A 20156-nucleotide genomic window follows, 5' to 3' on the forward strand; every position below is an offset into this window, starting at 1 on the left:
CGCCTGTCAGGCGGGACTCGGGCTCGGGCGTTCGGAGCGGCGGGCGGCGCGGAGCCGGCGGGCGGGCAGCCTCGGTCCGCAGGGCGGTGACGCAGGCGCCGGGCGGAGCCTGGGCCGGGCCTGCAGCGGCGCTGAGCTGGCGGGGCGGGCCGGGCTCCTCCTCCGGCTGCAGGTAAGTTGGCTGCGAGCATCCGCAGGGCAGCGGCTTGCCCGAACCCGGAGTCTTTCTCTGGGCACGAGGGGAACCTGTAGAGCGTCACATCCCCGCACCCCTAAGCCTAAGGCGGCCCTTGTGACCCCTAGAATTTAGAAGGGAGTACCCCAGGTTAGAAGAATGAAATCCCTTCGGAGAGGAGGCCGGGCCCTTGACTGTCCTTTGCACCGGCGTGGAGAGAGCTCGCACCCTAGATTCTCCAAGCTGGCCTTCCACCGACTGCACCGGGCCCTCCCGGGAGAGACCAGCCCGGGGTTCTCTCTGCTTCTCTCAAGGCCAGGGTCTGTCTCAAAAGCCTAGGCCCCTTCCCAGTTCCAGAGAGAAGCCGTTCTGCAGAGGCCGGGCCTGTGCGCCCAGCGGGCCCTCCGGCCTCTGTGCGATGCTGCACGAAAGGGAAGGGTCACTGATTGTGGGATTCTCGGCGCTCCCGGGGCAAGTTGGTGCGTGGCCGCCGCCCCTCATGCATGCATTCAGCGAACATTCACGGTGTCCTTTGTTGTGCCAGGCAGTGGGCCAAGGATGTGGCTGTGACCACCACCTTGCCTTCCTAGCACCAGAGTATGCCCAGGGAGACAGCCACGTTCCCCAGAAATTCAGGGCAGCAGCCTTTACCCAGAGGGAGGGAGGCCGGGGAGGTGTGGGAACTCAGGGGAGGTGCAGCTGAAGTTAAGGTTTGGGGGCTCCCTTGACTCCTGAAAGCCAACTAGGCCCTGGCCTGATGAGGTGGGAGAAAATGGCGTGAGGTGTTTTTTTTTTTTTTTTTGTCTTACGTAGAAATAGACATATTCCTCTGCGCTATCCCTCTTTAAATGAACTTAAGAGGGTGGCAGTTGTAGAGACTTTATGGTACAGGTAAGACGGGAAGAGGAAATTGCCTGTCAGGCTCCACTTGAGAGAGATCTCCATGGGAATCCCTGCCCTTTCTCATGATTCTCATAAAAGATGGATTTCCCTTTCTGAGCTGAGAACCACCCTTGCTGCCCCTAGATGAATAAGCTCGATCATTCAGCAAGTATTACATGCCTCGTACCATTTGCCAGATGTGATTTTAGATGGAGAGGATACATCAGTAAGCACTTTTCATTGGGGTCGCTTTTCTCCTAGAAGAAATAAACAAATGAAATTTCATAATGGGGGGTGGCAGGAGGTGGGTAGTAAACTTCCCTGATAGGTAAGAGGACAGAAAAATGACCGCGGTCTTGTGTGACTTTGATAAGACCGGTTTGAATGGAGCGGTAGGAGAAGTTGGTTGGAGAAGGGTAAAGGGAACAAGAGGAAGTGGAGCTGGGTACTTTACATCCCATCGAGCTTCTACAGTGAGAGGACGCAGAGAAATGGGTTTGAGGGTCAACTGGGGTGAAGGAGTGGTTTCTTTTTTGCTTTCTTTCTTCTTTTTAAGTGGAAGATACTGGAGCATGATAATATGCTGATGGGTGTGATCCAGCAGAGAGAGAGAGAGAGAGAGAGTTTGCCGAGGCTGCACCAAGGAGGCAGTTATAAGGTAGGTTACAGGCCATCAGTGGAATGGCTTTTCGTGTACATAGTAATGGGGGAAAGCAGAAAGGTGAGCACAGCTGCTGAATGGGAGTACTAAAGCAGGTAACTAGCAAGTTAAAAAAGAAAAAAGCCTTGCTCTGGCCAGAGAGGCTCAGTTGGAGCATTATCCCCTGTACTGATATATATTGAAAGGTTCAATTCTTGGTCAGGGTACATACCCAGGATGCAGGTTTGTTTGGAAGGCAGCTGGTCAGTGTTTATCTGCTTCTCTCTCCTCCTCCCTTCTTCTCTTCTGAAATCAGTAAGAACATATCCTTATGAGAGGATTTTTAAAAAAAGGAAGTCTTTTGCCCTATTGCCATATTTTTGGGGGTCCTGCCGTGTGTGAGTGCATATGTGTTTTGTGAGTAAGTTGGGAATGTGGACATTTAAAAATTTCTAAACAAAAAATATTAGTTTTCACTTTGAATATTACTGATCAAGTTGTATATTTCTGTATACTCATAACAAAAATATAAGCCATTGGCACACATTCCAGGGTCTGCATGCAGTTTTGTTTTTAGAATGAGTTCCTTCTAACCCAAATCAACAAACCCATTAGCAGGAATAGCACCAGGAAAGGAACTAAGACTCAGACATATGCCTTAATAATTGACATTTTTCGAACAGTTAACTGTGTAAGAGTTAGGAGCAGTGGTTTCTGCCATGCCATCAAATACTTGCTAGGATTGTTTTTCTTGTGTCTAACCAACTGTAATACCGTGTTTCCCCCAAAATAAGACATCCTCCAAAAATAAGACCTAGTACATGGAAAGATAAGACATCCCCTGAAAATAAGACCTAGCGCAACTTTGGGAGAAAAAAATTAATATAAGACAGTCTTATTTTCGGGGAAACAGGGTAGCACAACTACATGTGCCTCTCAATTCACACACCACCTGTGACTGTTGCGGGACAGTGTTGAGCTAAATCACTGTCCCTTGTACCATTAACTAGATGAGATTTACTTGAATTTGAGTGAGATAGTTTTCTCCAGGCTTGGTGAAAGTTGGGTCCTAGTAAGCAGATGTTAGAGCTTTGTCTGAGCAACTATACTTTCCAGAGTGGTTAGACCCCAGCTAGTCCTCTTGGTAGAATTTCTTTTTTCATCTGAGATATATAATGTACAAGGTTACCTTATTTTTCCAAGTTATTTGGAAGTATTTTATTATGATTGCCATAAAAATTCAGATCCCAAATTGAATTAGAAAATATCACAGTTTCTTGGAAACTGTGTTGCATACCTCGCAGAAGGTATGCAATTCTTGTTCCTGTTTAAATAAGTGTTTAGGCATTTTGATGGCCTTTCTTCTGTACCTGCTGAATTTGGGGGCTTCTTTTTGTTTTGTAGGGTTAATAACTAATATTTATGTAAGACAGAAGAGGAAGATGACATTCCGTAAAGGTATGCTCTTTCTACAGGTTATGTTTTTATTCCTGATCACAAGGAAAAGAGATATAATGCAGGCTTTCCCTCTGTGTTTCAGTAAACATCATCATCCTGGTCCTGGCTGTTGTTTTCTTCTTACTGGTTTTGCACCATAACTTCCTTGGCCTGAGCAGTTTGCTAAGGAATGAGGTTTCAGGTATGGGAACCCTTGGCATCTGTGGAGGAGCTGGAGTGAGTCCCACACCCTAAGTTATATCATGGGTGAAAGGAAAAGAAACCTTTCTTAGCCTTACAAAAGCTAAAGGCCCTGGGTTAAGGCATGGTGGCACTCACTGTGCTCTGTAGCCTTCCCTTCCCACCTCTTCGGTGCAGTTGTTTGCTAAGAGTTTGATCTGACAGAAGATGCTTTACCAAATCAGAGGTCAGTAAGGAGCCTCTGTGGGTGGCTTCTGTTGGCTCACATTTCAGCAGAGCAAGCCTCAGAAGGTGGGCCAGTGAGTGTCCTAGGTATCTCATGCCAGCTGTGTCACTAGAGTAGCGGTCACCAGCCTTTTGGACCTCACTGACCACTAGTGGTCTGCAGACCACCAGTTGGCAACCACTGCACTAGAGGTCAGTCAGCCTGGTTACCTCTCTTCTCCTGATACTTTCCTATAACCGCAAAGCCTTGTCAACTGATCCTAAAAATCACTTTATTATATAATTCCATTGCTAGATATCAAAAATTAGTTGTTTATACTGTTCTGCCTTGGTATTGAGGCATGTTTGAAGCTTGAGTATTCATTAAAAATCAATTTTGGATTGCCACATGCCATAGTTGACCAGAGCAAGAAAAAACTAATAGCTTTCCTGAGTGTTCTGACAGCATGTCTTATAACAGTGTGTATATAAATGGGTATGTATTTATATGTATATATATGTGTATGTATATATATTGTACTGTTTCCCATATGAACTATAACCTACTTTTGCCCACCCCTGTATGTACGTAAAGTAATGCCTGCTTCTCATAGGAACTTTTATAAAAAAGAAAATAGCTCTCAAGCTCCATGAGGGCATTTTGTTTACCGTTTTATCTCCTGTGCCTCTAAGTGACAGCTGATATGTAGGAGGTGCCATTAAAATATCCATTGACTAAATGATCAATGCCTAGAGATAATTATTATTAAAATTTTAACTTAGTACCTTCCAGGACACCCCTCCCCCCCGCCATTTTTTCTGTATAGTTGAATTTATACTACATATAAATTTGCATATGACATGTTTTTCCTCATGATTATATCCTAAGTATGTTACCTGGCAGTGGAAACTTCATATGTAACTTTATTATTTTCTTTAATTATCTTGGTTAATTCTCTCCTGAGGATAGAGTGAGAGGATGAGAGACAGAAAAACATCAGTGTGAGAGAGAGAGATTGATTGCCTCCTCTACACACTGCAACCAGGGCCAGGGATTGAGCCTGCAACTGAGGTACGACCCTTGACCAGAATTGAACCCGGGATCCTTCAGTCCACAACCAACACTCTATCCACTGAGCCAAACCAACCAGAGTTCATATGTAATTTAATACCACAGTTTATTTGTTTCCATAGGAAAGTCTTTTGGTACAATGACTTTCTGATTTTTAAAAAAATAATTTTTGTTCTTGTGATCAGAACTTTTTAAAAAATATTGATTTCAGAGAGGAAGGGAGAGGGAGTTAGAAACATCAGTGATGAGAGAATCATTGATTGGCTGCCTCCTACACACCCAGTACTGGGGATCGAGCCCACAACCCATCATATGCCCTTGACCAGAATCAAATCCACGACTCTTCAGTCCACAGGCCAACGCTCCATCCACTGAGCAAAGCCAGCTAGGCTGACTTGCTGATTTTTTTATGGCAACCCCACAATAAAAATTACATATAGCACAAACATATACGTGTGTGTGCTGATTGTCTATCCTTCTTTCATGATGATAGATTTAGATTTGTCTTTTATTCATGGCTATAACCCCAATGCCTAGATATTGCCTGGCACATAGTAGGCACTGAGTGTTAAATGAATAAATATATTATGAAAGGCAAAAAGGTTAACAAAACAGTATGTGCAGTTGCTATGTGGGATACACTCTGATATATATTTTTTTTCCCATTCTGATATTTTCTAATTCAATGTACTGTTCCAATTCAGGAACCGTTTTCTACTCAAATTCTGATCATGACCCTCTAAATTGATTTCATGCCTACTTATGGGTCATGATTCATAGTGGGAAAAACTTTGTTTCTAAGTTTTCACAATTGTAAATATTGTAAAATCGTGGCTTTTGATTACCTCTCAGATTATGTCCTTGAGAGGCAAGAGGAATTACATACTGTGAGTCAAAGGCCATGTACCTATTTAAGGCTCTTGGTACAAATTGCCAAAAATTGCTAGAAAAATTCTGTCCTATTCCCATCAGTTGTGTATAATTTTGTTGACCTGGGTGTTTGTTTTTCAATGCTGCTTCTGTTTTTCCAAAAACCTGGTTATATATAGGAAAACACAATTTCTGGGCTGTATATTCACATTGTAATGGGAATGAGGTAAATAAGCATCAGAGTCCTCACCTGTTTTCATGTCTAGTGCTCTTTGTCAATACCTCATGAGGTTGTGTTTGTATTACAGGACCTTTCTTATGTGTTCTTTGCAGATTCAGGAATTGTGGGGCTTCAGCCCATAGACTTTATCCCAAATGCTCCCCATGATGCTGTAGATGGGAGACAAGAGGAGGTTCCTGTGGTCATTGCTGCATCTGAAGATAGGCTTGGGGGGACCATTGCAGCCATAAACAGCATCCAGCACAACACTCGCTCCAATGTCATTTTCTACATTGTTACGCTCAATCATACAGCAGGCCATCTCCGGTGAGCTCTGCTTGCCTGGTGATTCTTCTAGACTCTAGAATCTAGAGAATGCTTTATAAGTATATATTTCCTCTACACAATTGAGATTATACCACATAGAAGTTGCACATGACAAGTTTTCCCAGGTGATTATATCATAAGCATGTCCCCATGATATCAGAAACAATGTAAAGAACTTTTACCAAGATGTAAATCAATTGAGCCACTATGTATACTGTTAACCCAAGTGGTATTTTTTTAGTACTTTTCTCAATGCAGGAAGTAATATGTTGATTTACATTCTGTTACAAGTTTCTTATCTCATGAAACATGCTCTGAGTATTTTTGGTCTAGAGTAGGAAGGGAAGTGGGAGCGATGGCAAGGTATTGTGAAGTGAGCACAGGCACTGATACAAATTCTGGCCCAGAGTGATTGGGAAATGTTACCTAACCCTTTGAAACCCTCATCTCTAAATAGGGGATGAAAATATTCAACTTAGAGGATTATTGTGTCAAGTAAATGAGAAAAAATATTAAAAAATACCTAGTACATAATCGCTCAGTAAATGGTTATTCACTCTTGTAGTGATTAATAATAGAAACCCAATCTGAGCGACAGTCGCATCCATGCTTTGAATTAATGTTCCAAAATTTATTCCAAGAAACATCTGGTCCAACACATTAATACCCTGTTTCCCCGAAAATAAGACAGTGTCTTATATTAATTTTTTCTCCCAAAGTTGCGCTAGGTCTTATTTTCAGGGGATGTCTTATCTTTCCATGTGCTAGGTCTTATTTTCGGAGGATGTCTTATTTTTGGGGAAATACAGTTGTCAAAGTTCTAAAACATTTCTGTCCTTGTGGCTTTCTCCATGTTTCATGCAAATTACTTTTCGATTTTAAAAACTCAGAAAAACAAATAGACTACAGATAACATTGTGTCCACAAAATGCTGAATTGGAATGGACCTAAGAAAAGGATGCAATACTTTCCTCACAGGCAGTACATTAGACTAGGGTGGAAGAATTATGTAGTCATTACAGTGAATTACTGCCTGTAGATTAGCTAATTACCAGCTTTGTTGATAATTACCTTTTACTGCCATCCCACTTTGATTCATTTTCTTCACCCATGTATTTGACCCATGTGGTGATCGGATGTTCTAAATTCCATAGGGAATTCTTCTACAATAGTTTAGTTTCAGAAGTGATAAAAAATGTGAGCCTGGTGGAGAAGCTTGGCTCAGGGAGGGACTTTGGTGGGAAGTCTTCAGATGTGGAAATTGAGGCTCAGAAAAGTGAAGAGGTTGAAAGCACCTATTGGTCCCTAGGGTTTCTCTTTTGAAGGCACAAAAAGATAAGGCTGTGGTTTGGGGACATGATTATTTAAAACTGAAATTTTGGCCCTTCATTTTCATTAGGTCTTGGCTCAGCAGCAGTATTCTGAAAAGCATCAGGTACAAAATTGTGAATTTTGACACTAAACTTTTGGAAGGGAAAGTAAAGGAGGAACCGGACCAGGGGGAATCCGTAAAACCAGTGAGTTCCATTCATCTTTGTATAAGAATCTTAGGAAATGATGGATGCAAGTAGTTTCCTGGGACCAAGCCTGGGCGATTCTAAGTGGCCTTTGGCTGTCTTGGTCAGGGGCACAGAGCATTCTGGGAGATTCTAGTAAATGAAATGTGCACACAGCCATTTGTTGAGTCCTATGTCAACCTCTCCTTTTTCTTCCCCAGTTAACCTTTGCACGGTTCTACTTGCCTATTCTAGTTCCCAGCGCAGAGAAGGCTATCTACATGGATGATGATGTGATTGTGCAAGGTACCAAAGGATGTTTCACTCATTAGTGCTGTTCTGTCTGTAGTGTGGGCTGTAGTTGTTGTCTTATATATAGTATCCTTATTAAGATCATCCTATTAAGCATTGGAAAGAATAGGGTATCTTGAGAAAACTAGTAATAATCCATATCTTATCTATTTCAGGTGATATCTTTGCACTCTACAATACACCACTGAAGCCAGGACATGCAGCTGCGTTTTCAGAAGATTGTGATTCAGCCTCTACTAAAGTTGTCATTCGTGGAGCAGGGAACCAGGTAAAGTACAATACTTATTAGAACCCTTGTAGACACTCCCTTCCCTACGAAGCAGGTTAATGGGGAGAGGCAGCAAAATCTGGGGACTCTTCTTGCTGCATTTTATATTCCCCAATTATTCCACCCCAAAACTCAAGCCTGTTTTTCTATAGATTGGTACATGGCCTTGACAACCTAATTCTCCTTGAACAACTGACTTGTTTCTAGTTTCCTATTGTGCCTAACTTAGAATCACAAATGTCACTTTTACTTATTTGTAGACCCCTCCGTAAATCTCTAAGAAGTCATAGGTTTTAAATACACAACTCTTCTCTTTACTGGCTGTCAAATTATAGCCATGTTCTGCATAACTGTTTCACCTATCCAACAGTGGTCCCAATAAGATTATAATGGAAAAATTCCTATTACCTAGTGAGCTTGTAGTTGTCTTAATGTTAAAGCACAACGTATTATGTGTTTGTGGTGATGCTGATAAACCTACTATGCACATTGTAAGTATAGCACAATCGTGAACAATACATAATACTTGGTAATAAACAACTTTATTACTGATTTATGTACTTACTATATACTTATACTTGTTCTATGAATAAAAATGTTTGCTGCCCTGGCCAGTGTGGCTTAGTTGGTTGGACATTGTCCTGTGCACTGAAAGGTTGCAGGTTTGATTCCAGGTTTTGGATTCCATCCTCAGTAGGAAGTATGCAGGAGGCAGCCAATCTATGTTGTTTCTCTTAAAACATTTCTATAAAAAAATTTGCTGTGAGATACTATGCCATTACACCTGCAATAGTCTCATACATTTCATGTTTACTGTGTCATTTTTAATTTTCGGAGAAGGGAGGAAACATCAATGTAAGAGTGGAACATTGATAGGCTGCCTCCTGCATAGCCCTTACTAAGGATTGAGCCTGTAATCCTGACCCAAAATTAAACAACTTTTAGGAGTTGGAGTTGACATCCAACCAACCGAGCCACACCAGCCAGGCCAACTGGATCATTTCTTCTTGTGCTTGATTTAATCTTGTGTTGTTTTGTATAGTAACATGCTCTACAGGCTTGAGGCCTGGGAGCATTAGGCTATATGTACAGCCTAGGGGTAAAGGAGGCCACTTCATCTAGGTTTGTGTTAAATGCATGCTATCCATGTTCACACAATGATTTCACCCAACCAAGTACTTCTCAGGACATATCTAAATCATGGCTGTATATATTTACTGTTTGAAGCAGTGAACACACTATATATCCCATTTGTTTTTAGTACAATTACATTGGATATCTTGACTATAAAAAGGAAAGAATCCGTAAGCTTTCCATGAAAGCCAGCACCTGCTCATTTAATCCTGGAGTTTTTGTTGCAAACTTGACAGAATGGAAAAGACAGAATATAACCAACCAGCTGGAAAAATGGATGAAACTCAATGCAGAGTAAGTATAAAACTGCCCTAGCTGTATTTCAACAGGAATTGGTCATGATTCTTCACTAAACAGCTTCCATTTATCTGTCCTAAGAGAGGGACTATACAGCAGGACACTGGCTGGCAGCATCACAACACCTCCTCTGTTGATCGTATTTTATCAGCAGCACTCCACCATCGATCCCATGTGGAATGTGCGCCACCTTGGTAAGCAGAATTAACAAAAGGCCTAAGCTAGTAAAGAATTTTAAGTATCTAAAGGACTACCCTCAGGAATGGGATATATTGTTTCCTTTTAAGTTTTCTCCAGTTTGATGTGGCATTGTCATGTCTTACCAGTACAATCATTTGGCTTTCTCTCTCAACAAGGCTCCAGTGCTGGAAAACGATACTCGCCCCAGTTTGTAAAAGCTGCCAAATTACTACATTGGAATGGGCACTTTAAGCCATGGGGAAGAACTGCTTCATATACTGATGTCTGGGAAAAATGGTATATTCCTGACCCAACAGGCAAATTCAGCCTTATCAGAAGACATACAGAGATCTCAAACACAAAGTAAAATATATTTTATGCTATAAGCATTTCTCAGGAAATCCTGGAAGATAGTATGTGTGGGAAGTAATTGTGGCAACCCTGGAAAAGGAACATTTCAACTCCATCTGCCTTACCAAGTGTTTGCAGTACCGAATATCCAGAGGTGAATGGACTGCTAATAGCTGGCACAGCTAGTTCAACACTGCTGCTTGGTTTTACATTTGTAACCTGTGGCCTGATCTATAAATAAAGTGAAACCTACATTTTTCAGTAGGTTATCTGACTTTTTGCATCCAGGTAAATAATTCTACCCATTCAGTATGCAAGAGATGAATTGTCTTTTTATGGAATTCAGACACTTTCTACATTGCCTGATTTTTAAAAATGACTATTATGATACATACTTACAAAATTTACACAGCTTGTCATACCAGAAACAAACTGGTACATCATAGACATAGAACAGCTTGTCCAAATTATAAAAACAAGTAACCCCTAAGAGGTCCAAGTTACATTATACATAGTCCGTACTGAAGTCATAGGCATCATCTTTCTCTTCAGACTTCCTATCCAAGACATGAGACTGTGCAGACTGTTCATCTATATTAGAGGCAGACTGTTGATCTATATTAGAGAGAAGAGGAGTTAGTTATTTTTTTTTTTAAGTAAAAGCAATTTTAATGGATTTGTTATAAGACTCTTCCGCCCCCTACTAACTCACCTGTCAAGGTCTCTTTAGCAGGGGACATGTTTGAGCCACTTCCCTGTGGGACAAAGAGAGGCAGTGCTGTATTAGTAGCCCCGTGCTGCTTATTAATCCAAGTAATTACATACCTGGAAAAAGTCTCTAATGGAATCAACGAAACAGACTAATGGCTAGAAGACTTGAACACCTAAATTGGGGCTTTGTTACAATCTATTATGAAATACTTAATTTCTACCTTTAGCCCCTTCTCGTTTATTGTACATTATAATATTGGAAAGCTTAATTCAGCTTAAACTCATGGACAACATACTTACATCAGCTTCTTCATCAACACTTTCTTGGTCACTGTTGATGGCTTCCAACTCCTCCCTCTCTTCCTGCTTTCTTTCCTTCTGTTTTGGCAATTCTTCAACTATGTCCTTTTCCTCTGTTATTCCATTTGTCAGACCCGAGGACTGGAAAAGGATGCTACTGGCTAAAGGAGGGCTCCTGATGGCTAGTAAAGGAACACAGCTCATGTTAACAGATGAGACATTTATTGGCCTTTCAGCTTGTAAAAAGAACAGTTAAACCCAAACCTTGCCGCCCTAGCAGTTTTGGCTCAGTGGATAGAGCACTGGCCTGCAGACTAAAGCATCCTGGGTTTATTAATTCCAGTTGGGCACAAGCCTATGTTTCAGGCTTGATCCCCAGTAGGGGGCATGCAGGAAGCAGCTGATCACTGGTTCTCCCTCCCCCTCTCTGAAATCAAAATGTATTAAAACAAAATATATTGTTTACTTACCTTGTATGCTGTGAGCATTGTTCTTTTCTAGTTCCTCCAGATTCAAGCCCAATTTCATGTCTGTCACGATGTTTTCATTAAAATGTGGAGAAAGAGTCCAGGATGGAGGGGGATGGCAATAGAAGCCTAAAGAGCCACTGGTATTAAAAACAAGTCTTGTCAAAAACCAGTTCCTTTATTCCATGTGGTCATCAAATGCCTAAAAAGAAGCCTTACCTTGTACATTGAGACCACAACAGTTTGGCAGCACCTTCTACATTTGGGCTTCCACCTTTTTGGTGCAGTCCTCTTCTCTGAGCAAGCGAAGCAAAAAACTCTGAAGGGCTTTTGAAGTCTGGGACAGTGAATTTCAGTACTACCTTAAAGGAAAAACAAACTGTCATTTGCCTGATATAGTGCGGTTATTTAAAAAACAAAATTTTCAACGTAAAATGTGCATGGAGAATGGAGCTCAAGGGAAGGGGTTCTTCTACCTGTCGAGTGTCAGCCTGGGACAGGATGGCACTGGCAGCCTCCACTGGTCTTAGTTCTTCGATACTTGCTGGACTTCTCAGAGCAAGTGTGGCGGGAGAGTTAACTGGAGACACAATGAGACTTGGACTATCTATGATTGTGATCTGTTTGTCCAGGGGGACAACCTGCATGCTCCTGGAAAAGATGCAGTAATTGATGAGGATGCCACTTTACCCGAAGGACTACAGACAGAACACGAAGCTCAGGGTTGGATTGAACAAACTCAGCATTGTCTGTCAGATCCAGTTTATCATCATTTGCTTCATGTGTATCTAAATAAGCCATACTGCTCCCCTTCCAAAGAGAGAGACTACATGTGAAAGCCTGATATTGACCTGAACACATGCTGCTTCCTTGGCCATAAATACACATTTGCTTCAAGACCAGGTTAAAGAACCACCCCCTCTGAGGGCCCTTTCCCACTCTGAATCCATTTGCTTATTTGTCTCTCAAATCAGGTCATGGGCAGCTATTCCATTTCAATTCTTCCCTAAGCCTAGCACTGGCTTACCCTCTTCCTTTCACCTCTAAAAGAATGAAAAATTGTCTTCCTTAAGATACCCAAAACAAAATTATATTTACTCATCTATAATGAAATATTACAATTATGAAACAACTCTGTTTACCTTGTAAGTCCCATGGATACACCAACATTACATATCTGTTCTTGTTTTAAGCAGTTGATGAGGCTGCTTTTCCCCACATTTGGGAAACCTACAAATGGCAAATCTACAGGTTAAAAGTCATTGTGTTGGCAATTATAACTCCCCATTGTTTTATTTTATGCTTGCTTGATGTTTAGAGCAAGATCAGAGTTGGATCTGAGTGTCTTCACTTTAACACTAAGACCAATCTTAGCATCATCCTTTCTTGCACAAGTAATGAGAGGGCAGAAAATGATTCATTCAAATACAACCAGAGCTTTAAAAAGCAAACTTCCTACAGTGCCCAGTTAGGGAAAAAAATTAATTAGGCAGCAACTACATAAAAAATTGTGTTTGCAGTGTATGTGTGGTAAGGTGGGCAACAGGCTAGTGTTTAAACAAGTCCTTTATTTAAAAAGACCCCATACACCCTTTACAGAAAAATTCTTGGCAGCTAATGACTTACCAATTACTCCAACCTGAATAGCTTTGCCATAAATCTTTTGAAAATCTTTAAGAAGTTTCCAAAGACCTTCTTTCCCAATACAGGTTTCAGTTTTGAATGGAATGTTCCTCCTTTCCTTCACCTTAAAATTGCAAACAATTAAGTTTAACTGCTTCTGACAACCTACCATATAAAACCCCAAAACATGGCTCCAAAGACCAGCCATTAAATTACCACATTATATTGCCTTTCAGATTCTCTCTGGATGAAATCAGAGTTGGATCTTATATGTCCTCATTATTTAAATCAAGACCTTATATACTCATCATATTTCAGCCATCCAAAATCTGAAAGCAGCACACTTCCCACCAATGACAGTAAAGGGTACCTTGGTTATCTTTCTTTTGCACTTCACATTTGTTGAGGCTCTGAACACGACTGTAGGCAACTCCTTCTTCAAATAATTTACCCAATTCTCCAAATTTTCCCTTGGTACTAAATCTGGTAGGGATTAGATTGGAAATAAAACACACAAGTTCCAATTTGGTCATTCAATTGAGATGAATTTGCAAATCTGATAAACTATGGATATCACCCTGATTTGCCTTTTCCTAGTTTTTGTGTGTGTTTTTTTCCCCCTAGAAGGATTTAAATGGGAGGTGGGGAGAGGATAAGCTCTCTACCAGACTGCCTTTAATAGTTCAGTATGTATAACTCTGTATTTCTTCAATTCTCTTCTGCACTGCACATCCTCTCAAGATTGAGCCAACCTATAAATTATACCTTAACCTTAGGACTTTATTCCCCAATTTATGGACCACACAGTAACTGTAGATCCATTATTCTCTGTTTCACAAGTCTCTATTCTAGGTTTTCCTGTTCCTGCTGCTCAAACCCAGACATAGTTAACTATGGATTTCATCTAAACATTGTCACATATCAACACTGCAGGTGTAGAGAACCTGACACAGAGCCATCACTTCCTATTTGCATAGTAAGGTGAGTACAGAAGTTTGTACTCTTAAGACAAAGTTCTAAGTATTCAGTAACAACAAAATCAAACCAGCAGAAGCCAGTCAAATCACTTGTAGAAAACACCACCCTTCTGCCCAACACTGGTCTTTGGCAATAAGAGAGCAAATGCACTGGTTTTGTCGAGGTCAGAGTTGGATCTTATCAGTCTTCAAGGAAAGTCAGACTGTTCAGATGTTTTCCTCACACCTCACTAGTGCACATGAAACACAGGGCATTCCTTTTGCTCACCTGATTTATTTAATACAAGTACCAGCCTTTTCTGTCCACCCTGGAGAAGGGCACTTTCCACCTGGGGACACCTGCAACCAAGAGGATCTCTGGCATCCAACACTTCCAGCACAACATCTGAGGCTTCAATCACCTGGAAAGGTAGAAACTATCAGGGAACTCCTACACACAAGTATATATACTGACCCTGTCCACTTTGCAACAGCATGAGCTCAGAGTTGGATCTCATTTCTTCACTTTGGCATGAAGAATGTTCACGCTCATCATTTCTCACAGGAAAGGTAACACAGGTGTGCTCAACAGCCTCTCACCTCTAAAATGGAAATACACCCTGTCTGAACATAGCATCTCCCCATAACGATTTAGGTCTTTAGGTAAGTTTTTGTGGCCTTGCCAAGAGTTGCTGAGAAGCATGGTCAAGCTCTATTCACAGGGGAGTGAGCTTGAGAAAACAGATGTTGTGGATGGTCATGCTGGGGAGCAGCTATACCAAGACACTCCTTTGATTTCCTACAAAGCACTCATTTTAATGTATTTTGCAGTTTTAAAAACCACTGTGTCGATATGCTATTTTAACACAAAGTATCACTTTTGTAAATCATACTTATAGGGAATTGTTCCTGTGCAAAAATTTAAAACCACAAGGATGTTTTCATCAGCTAAACATAACAGAAAGGACCTAAATAAGATAAACCAACTTGCTTCGGCTCTTGTGAATGGCTTCTTTCAGCTCAAGTGAACTCTAGTTCATCTTTACAAAGTTGGTGTCAGATAAAAATGAGACTACAGCCTTTTAAACCTCAATACCATTTTTAGAAAGACCTAAAGTACCTTTTTAAGCTCCTGACAATACAACTTCTTTGGATGCTGTTTAGCCAGCTTTGCTTTCTTAGCTTTGTGTTGGCCAAATTCCTAAAGGACAAAAATGAAGGAAAAGGGATACAAAATTAGAAATTCAGCAGTTGTAACTGGTTTCTCTATTTTTCCATGGCCGATTAGGGGCATTGCAGTTGACATTTAAACAGGTAATACAGCGTCTGAACTCAACCCTTTTCTTCCCAAGAGGCACAGCAACTCCTGTCTATGTGCTTTTCTTCTACGTCAGAACTCCTCTTTCAGAGACTTGATCATACCTCCTTCACAGGATCCACGTCAGATGGCTCAGCCCCAAAGCTAGCTTCAAATTTCCTTTTCTTTTCCTGTTCCTTCTGCCTGTCAAGTTTCTGCTGCTGTTTCAGTTCTTCAAGCTGTGCCCAAGCCATAAGAGAAATGGGTGAGCCAACATGACATGGTTGTATTACTTTACTTCAAAAATAAAAAATACACATCACTTGTTGAGAATTTCAGCTAAAATAACTTACCTGTTGTTTCCTCAGCTCGGCTTCCCGAAGAAGAGCCTCCTTGAAGGGAGCACTGTTGGGAACTCCTGGGTCTTTCCTAGGTTTCTTGTGACCCCGTTTCTTAGCCTCCTTCCTCAATTTTCGATGGTGCTCTCGAACCTAACATGATAAAAAAACAAACTTATCAGTTTACAAAAATACTAAACAGAATTGTGAAAATTAAACTAGCTAGTTTAGTTTACCTGCAAAATGACTGAGAAAAATAGAACTTTAATTGTAATGATACAGAGTTGCCTATCCTATATAATAAAAATATAGTAAGCAAATGGTCGTTACTCCGTGAAGTGTAACAACTGGAGCACGGATCAGCAGGATGGTGGGATAGTGAGCTACAAGCAACTGAGAGCTACAGGAGGGTGCAGGGCAGCAAGAGCAAGACATGGGGAGGGCGGGGCAGCAGGTTACTGGCTCATGGTTTGTGTGCAGGGCTCCTAGTTTATGTATAGAACAGCAAGAAAATGTCACTGGGCCCTGGCTGATGTGGCTCAGTTGAATGAGCATCTTCCCATGCACCAAAAGGTCACCAGTTTGATTCCTGGTCAGGGCCCATGCCCAGTAGGGAGCGTGCAGGAGACAGCTGATGAAATGCTCACATTTATTTTTTTCTCTCTCTTCCTCTAATAAGCTTTAAATACCCTACACCAGCTGTCGCCCACTGGTGGTCTGCCAGGTCTTAAAGGTTGGCGACCAATGCCCTACACAACATATTTAAGAAAATGTCACTGGGAGGTTCTTTTTTGTAAAGGTTGTTAACATGTTGAATGAAGTTTACAGACCTATCGCTGAATTACTGCACTTTCCCACAGCTCTGATGCCTAAGAGGTTGTGCTGCCCGGTATCTCCATTGGTTAGGGTGTTGTCTGGCTATGCCAAGGTTGCTTATTGGATCCTTGGTCAGGTGACACACAAGAATCAACCAACAAAGGCATAAACAAACAATAACAAACTGATGTTTCTCCCTTCCTCTTTCTAAGATCAATTAATTAAAAAAGAGAAAAAAAGCTTGTGCCATGGTTAGTATGCCAACAGTGCCAACCTTCATTTCCTGAGATGAATCATAGTAACTTAAACCTTCTCCTGGAGGAGAGATGGGGCAGAAATCAGCTTAGCGTTGTATTGATATTTGGCATAGCCCTCCCAAGCACAAGTCTTACCTTTTTTTGGATTTTATATCGCTTATGACAGGTCATGCGTTTACTTGCTTTCTTTAATTCTACAAAGAAACACATCACAAAAGAGATTACACCCAAATGATCAGTTTGTTTAATTCTTGGTGACTGAGCTCTGGGGTCTGGATCCTTTTTGTGTAAAGTAATAAGCTCTCAAATCATGAGAAGCACATAATAAAAATACATTTGTCGCTGAAACCGGTTTGGCTCAGTGGATAGAGTGTCGGCATGTGGACTGAGGGGTCCCGGGTCCGATTCTGGTTAGGGGCATGTGCCTTGGTTGTGGGCACATCCCCAGTGGGGGACGTGCAAGAGGCTGCTGATCGACGACTCTCTCTCATCGATGTTTTTAGCTCTCTCTCCCTTCCTCTCTAAAAAGTCAATAAAACATATTTTTTTAAAAATACATTTGCCACTTAAATCCCGGAGAATTTGACTAATAGATCGAGAGTAGAGTCCAACTTGCCCTCTCCCACTCGTCCTGTATCAGATTGGGATTGTACTCAGGAAAGTAGGAGACCCAAGACGAGCCAACCACTTCTTGTCCATCAAGAATCACAAAATAGGAGCAAAAGGTGGGTTTGAGAGACGACTCTCAGACCTCACTGGGATGGGACTGAACGCAGTCGCACAAAGAAAAAAGCGGCCATAATCCTGGCTCAGACTGTTTCCTCACGAGACTCTGGCCTGATGCCGACTTTCATGGCCCAGATCTCGTCCTGAACTTTAGGCCTGAGATTAACACGAGCCTTCCATCTCCCGTTCCACGCGGGCCCAGAACAATGGCTTATGTCACACACGCAGGCCCAATTCCTACCGACACCAAGCTTCCGAAGAGCAAGCACCCTGCGGGGTCATCAATCATCAGAAACAGTGGCCCCTCCACCCGCCCCGGGACAACACTCACTCGGTCGCTTCATTCTGGAGACAGAAGCAGCAGCGGCGGTGAGGGCAGCAGCTCCAACCGGCCTTCTCCGCCACCACGTGGGATCTGAGGCCTCCGGCGCGCGGCGCGCACTCACGCTGCCGCCGTAAAGCACGTCGCCGGCGGCCCCGCGCGCGAGCACGCAGTGTCGTACAGAGCTGGCATCGCTTGGCGGCCCGAGAATGGTTTTGCAGCAGCACGGGGAGGGGTGAGGGCGGTGAGGGCGGCGGGTGAGGAGCGACGGCAGCGGTCGCGGCCGAAGGAGCAATAGCAGCAGCCGTGGCGGCCACGGGGCGGAGCGCGGCGGTCGGGGACCGCACCCGGGGCTGCAGGCGGCGGAGCGGCTGGGTAAGGCCGGGCCTGGGGCAGGCGGGGCCGCCCCTCTTCGGCCGGCTCTCGGGCCTTTGTGTGGGCCCGGGCGGGCGGCCGGGCGGGCGGGAGCGGCGGCTGAGGCTCCGCCCCGCGGAGGAGACGCGCCGGTCCGGCCCGGGGCGCGGGGCGGGGCGCGGCGGCGGCTTCGGGACCGGCCTGGCCGCCCGGCGGCACCTGTCGGCCCGGACAAAGGGCGGCGGCCCGGAAGCTCCCGCGCCCCCCTTTCCCGCCGGCAGCCGGCCGGGTGCTCGGCGCGAACACCTTCAAAGCTGTCAGCGTTCCCCTAGGCCCCCCCCCCCCCCCCCCCCCGGACCGGTGACAGGTCGGGAAACAGGTCTGGGCCTTTTTTTTTTTTTCCTTGACGGTTCCGACACAAACTCTCCTATACTTTCCAGATGACTTCAGACTGATTCTTTTCCTCAGTGGGACTTGTATTTATAGTAGACGTCAGATATTGAAGTTTCTTATTTGCTGCACCCCAAAGAACCGAGATTTTTTAAACTGTTCATTTCTGTGTTTTAATTTTCTTATCTCTTAAAGTTTTTCAACTGAAAGAGAAGTTTAGTTTCGTTCTCACGGGGTAGGTACTGGTTACTACTCAAAAGGGAAGAATCCTGTGAAACTACACAGTGTAGTGGATGTAGACATTATAACCAGAGAAGCATATGTTGGAATAAAGTATTTCATTAGCTTATTTAAAACTAGGTCTCCTCAAAATGATTTTTAGGTTTTTTCCCCTACCATTTTAGAAGTGCACTTTTTCCCAAATACCATTCAGAAGCAAACTGAACGCAATACAAATGTAAGAGCAGTATATTTTTTGCTTTATTACTTGCTAACAGATTACCCATATTTTAAGATTTGAATGAAGATTGGGAAGTATTTTTTGAAGAAGTGCTTCAAATGAAAATAGTAATAAATGTATGTGGTTAAATTGAAGGGGTCTTGGACCACAATCTTTGGCTTTGGAATGTCCAGAATACCTCAAATATTAATATTCTATCCAAATTAGAAAATAATGGGATGTCTAGATGTTAGTTATCAAGCCATTAAACATGACTTGGAAGAATCTTCCTTAAGTTTCAACATGGGCTTCAAAATAATGCATGTGGTTTTTGTTGAAACTTTTGTTTAAGAAAAAAAAAATTGTAGAATAAATACTGAAAGTTGTGAAAGCCAATGTTAAGGGTGGTTTTTCTCTAGGAAATAGGATTACAAGTGATTTTTTTCCTCCTTAGAATCATGTTTTCCACAATTTTTGTTGTAGCTTGTATTACAAGAGAAGAGTACTAAAAACTTATTGACCTTTAAAATATACTAGTTGGCTATATTGAGTAAATATTTTCCCAGTTACAAAGTTATTCTTTACTATAATTAATCTTTGGTTTTCAGGCCTTTGGACATGTCAACATAATTAATGCCAATTTAGAACTTGTAATTCAGCTTTGGAATCTACTTTGCTTTTCATGGAAAAATAATTGCTGAAAGAATGCCCACAAGCTTTTTAAATTACACACACTTTTTTAAAAAAGTCTCATTTAAGTGATCTTTTTTAATACGTTCATTAAAAACATAAATTGATCACCCAAATTTTACCAAGTATTATTCGATAAGCCAAGGCTATAAAATTCTGTTTCTGTGCCCAGGGAGCATGCAGTTCTAGAGTTGAAACTTAACATTTTTGTTGTGCTTTGAAATTTCAAAGTGATTTCACGAACATTTCACTGTCACAGCAATCCAAGCGAGATCTGTACATTTTACTGTTCTCATTTTAGAAATGAAGAAACAGATCTGAGAGGTTGTGACTCAAGCAACAGAGGCTTAGAAGTGGAAAAACTGGGTGTCTGTCTGCTGAGCTCAGATCTTGTTGCTCCTCCC

General features: G+C 42.3%; 3 protein-coding genes across 44 annotated transcripts in view; 2 read left to right on the top strand and 1 right to left on the bottom strand.

The window, feature by feature from the left end:
- The first annotated feature begins 24 nt into the window (after positions 1-24).
- GLT8D1 (glycosyltransferase 8 domain containing 1) lies at positions 25-10340 on the top strand. Of its 3 annotated transcripts, none has more exons than XM_084902960.1 (11): positions 25-172; positions 1614-1715; positions 3102-3155; positions 3238-3336; positions 5815-6028; positions 7428-7545; positions 7746-7830; positions 7992-8104; positions 9366-9532; positions 9617-9729; positions 9892-10340. In XM_084902960.1, the coding sequence occupies exons 3-11, from the start codon at positions 3140-3142 to the stop codon at positions 10080-10082; spliced, it is 1116 nt and encodes a 371-aa protein (XP_084759086.1). In that variant the 5' UTR covers positions 25-172; positions 1614-1715; positions 3102-3139; the 3' UTR covers positions 10083-10340. The 3 variants fall into 3 exon arrangements, with proteins under 3 accessions (XP_084759086.1, XP_084759088.1, XP_084759087.1); XM_084902962.1 differs by having other exon boundaries at positions 75-172; positions 1620-1715; XM_084902961.1 differs by lacking the exon at positions 25-172 and adding an exon at positions 208-650.
- GNL3 (G protein nucleolar 3) lies at positions 8628-18007 on the bottom strand. 2 transcript variants are annotated; one of them, XM_084902956.1, is made up of 15 exons: positions 17889-18007; positions 16967-17025; positions 15774-15911; positions 15546-15659; positions 15244-15324; positions 14413-14545; positions 13538-13650; positions 13171-13291; positions 12687-12774; positions 12021-12195; positions 11764-11906; positions 11548-11684; positions 11078-11259; positions 10779-10821; positions 8628-10657 (listed from the first exon to the last, which is right to left on the bottom strand). In XM_084902956.1, exons 1-15 carry the CDS (start codon positions 17899-17901, stop codon positions 10572-10574), a joined length of 1626 nt encoding a protein of 541 aa, XP_084759082.1. In that variant the 5' UTR covers positions 17902-18007; the 3' UTR covers positions 8628-10571. The 2 variants fall into 2 exon arrangements, with proteins under 2 accessions (XP_084759082.1, XP_084759081.1); XM_084902955.1 differs by having other exon boundaries at positions 10377-10681.
- A 117-nt stretch (positions 18008-18124) lies between these two features.
- PBRM1 (polybromo 1) overlaps positions 18125-20156 on the top strand; it is a 98284-nt gene continuing 96252 nt past the window's right edge. For 32 of the 39 annotated variants that reach the window (XM_084902881.1, XM_084902895.1, XM_084902904.1 and 29 more), the window contains exon 1: positions 18134-18254. The gene's annotated coding sequence lies outside the window, so the exon portion shown is untranslated. Of the gene's footprint in view, positions 18255-20156 lie in introns of all 39 variants that reach the window. The other 7 variants (XM_084902883.1, XM_084902887.1, XM_084902894.1 and 4 more) reach the window with 2 other exon arrangements.

Source organism: Pipistrellus hanaki (genome assembly GCF_964339955.1).
Source record: "Pipistrellus hanaki genome assembly, chromosome: 13".
Classification (NCBI taxonomy): Eukaryota; Metazoa; Chordata; class Mammalia; order Chiroptera; family Vespertilionidae; genus Pipistrellus; species Pipistrellus hanaki.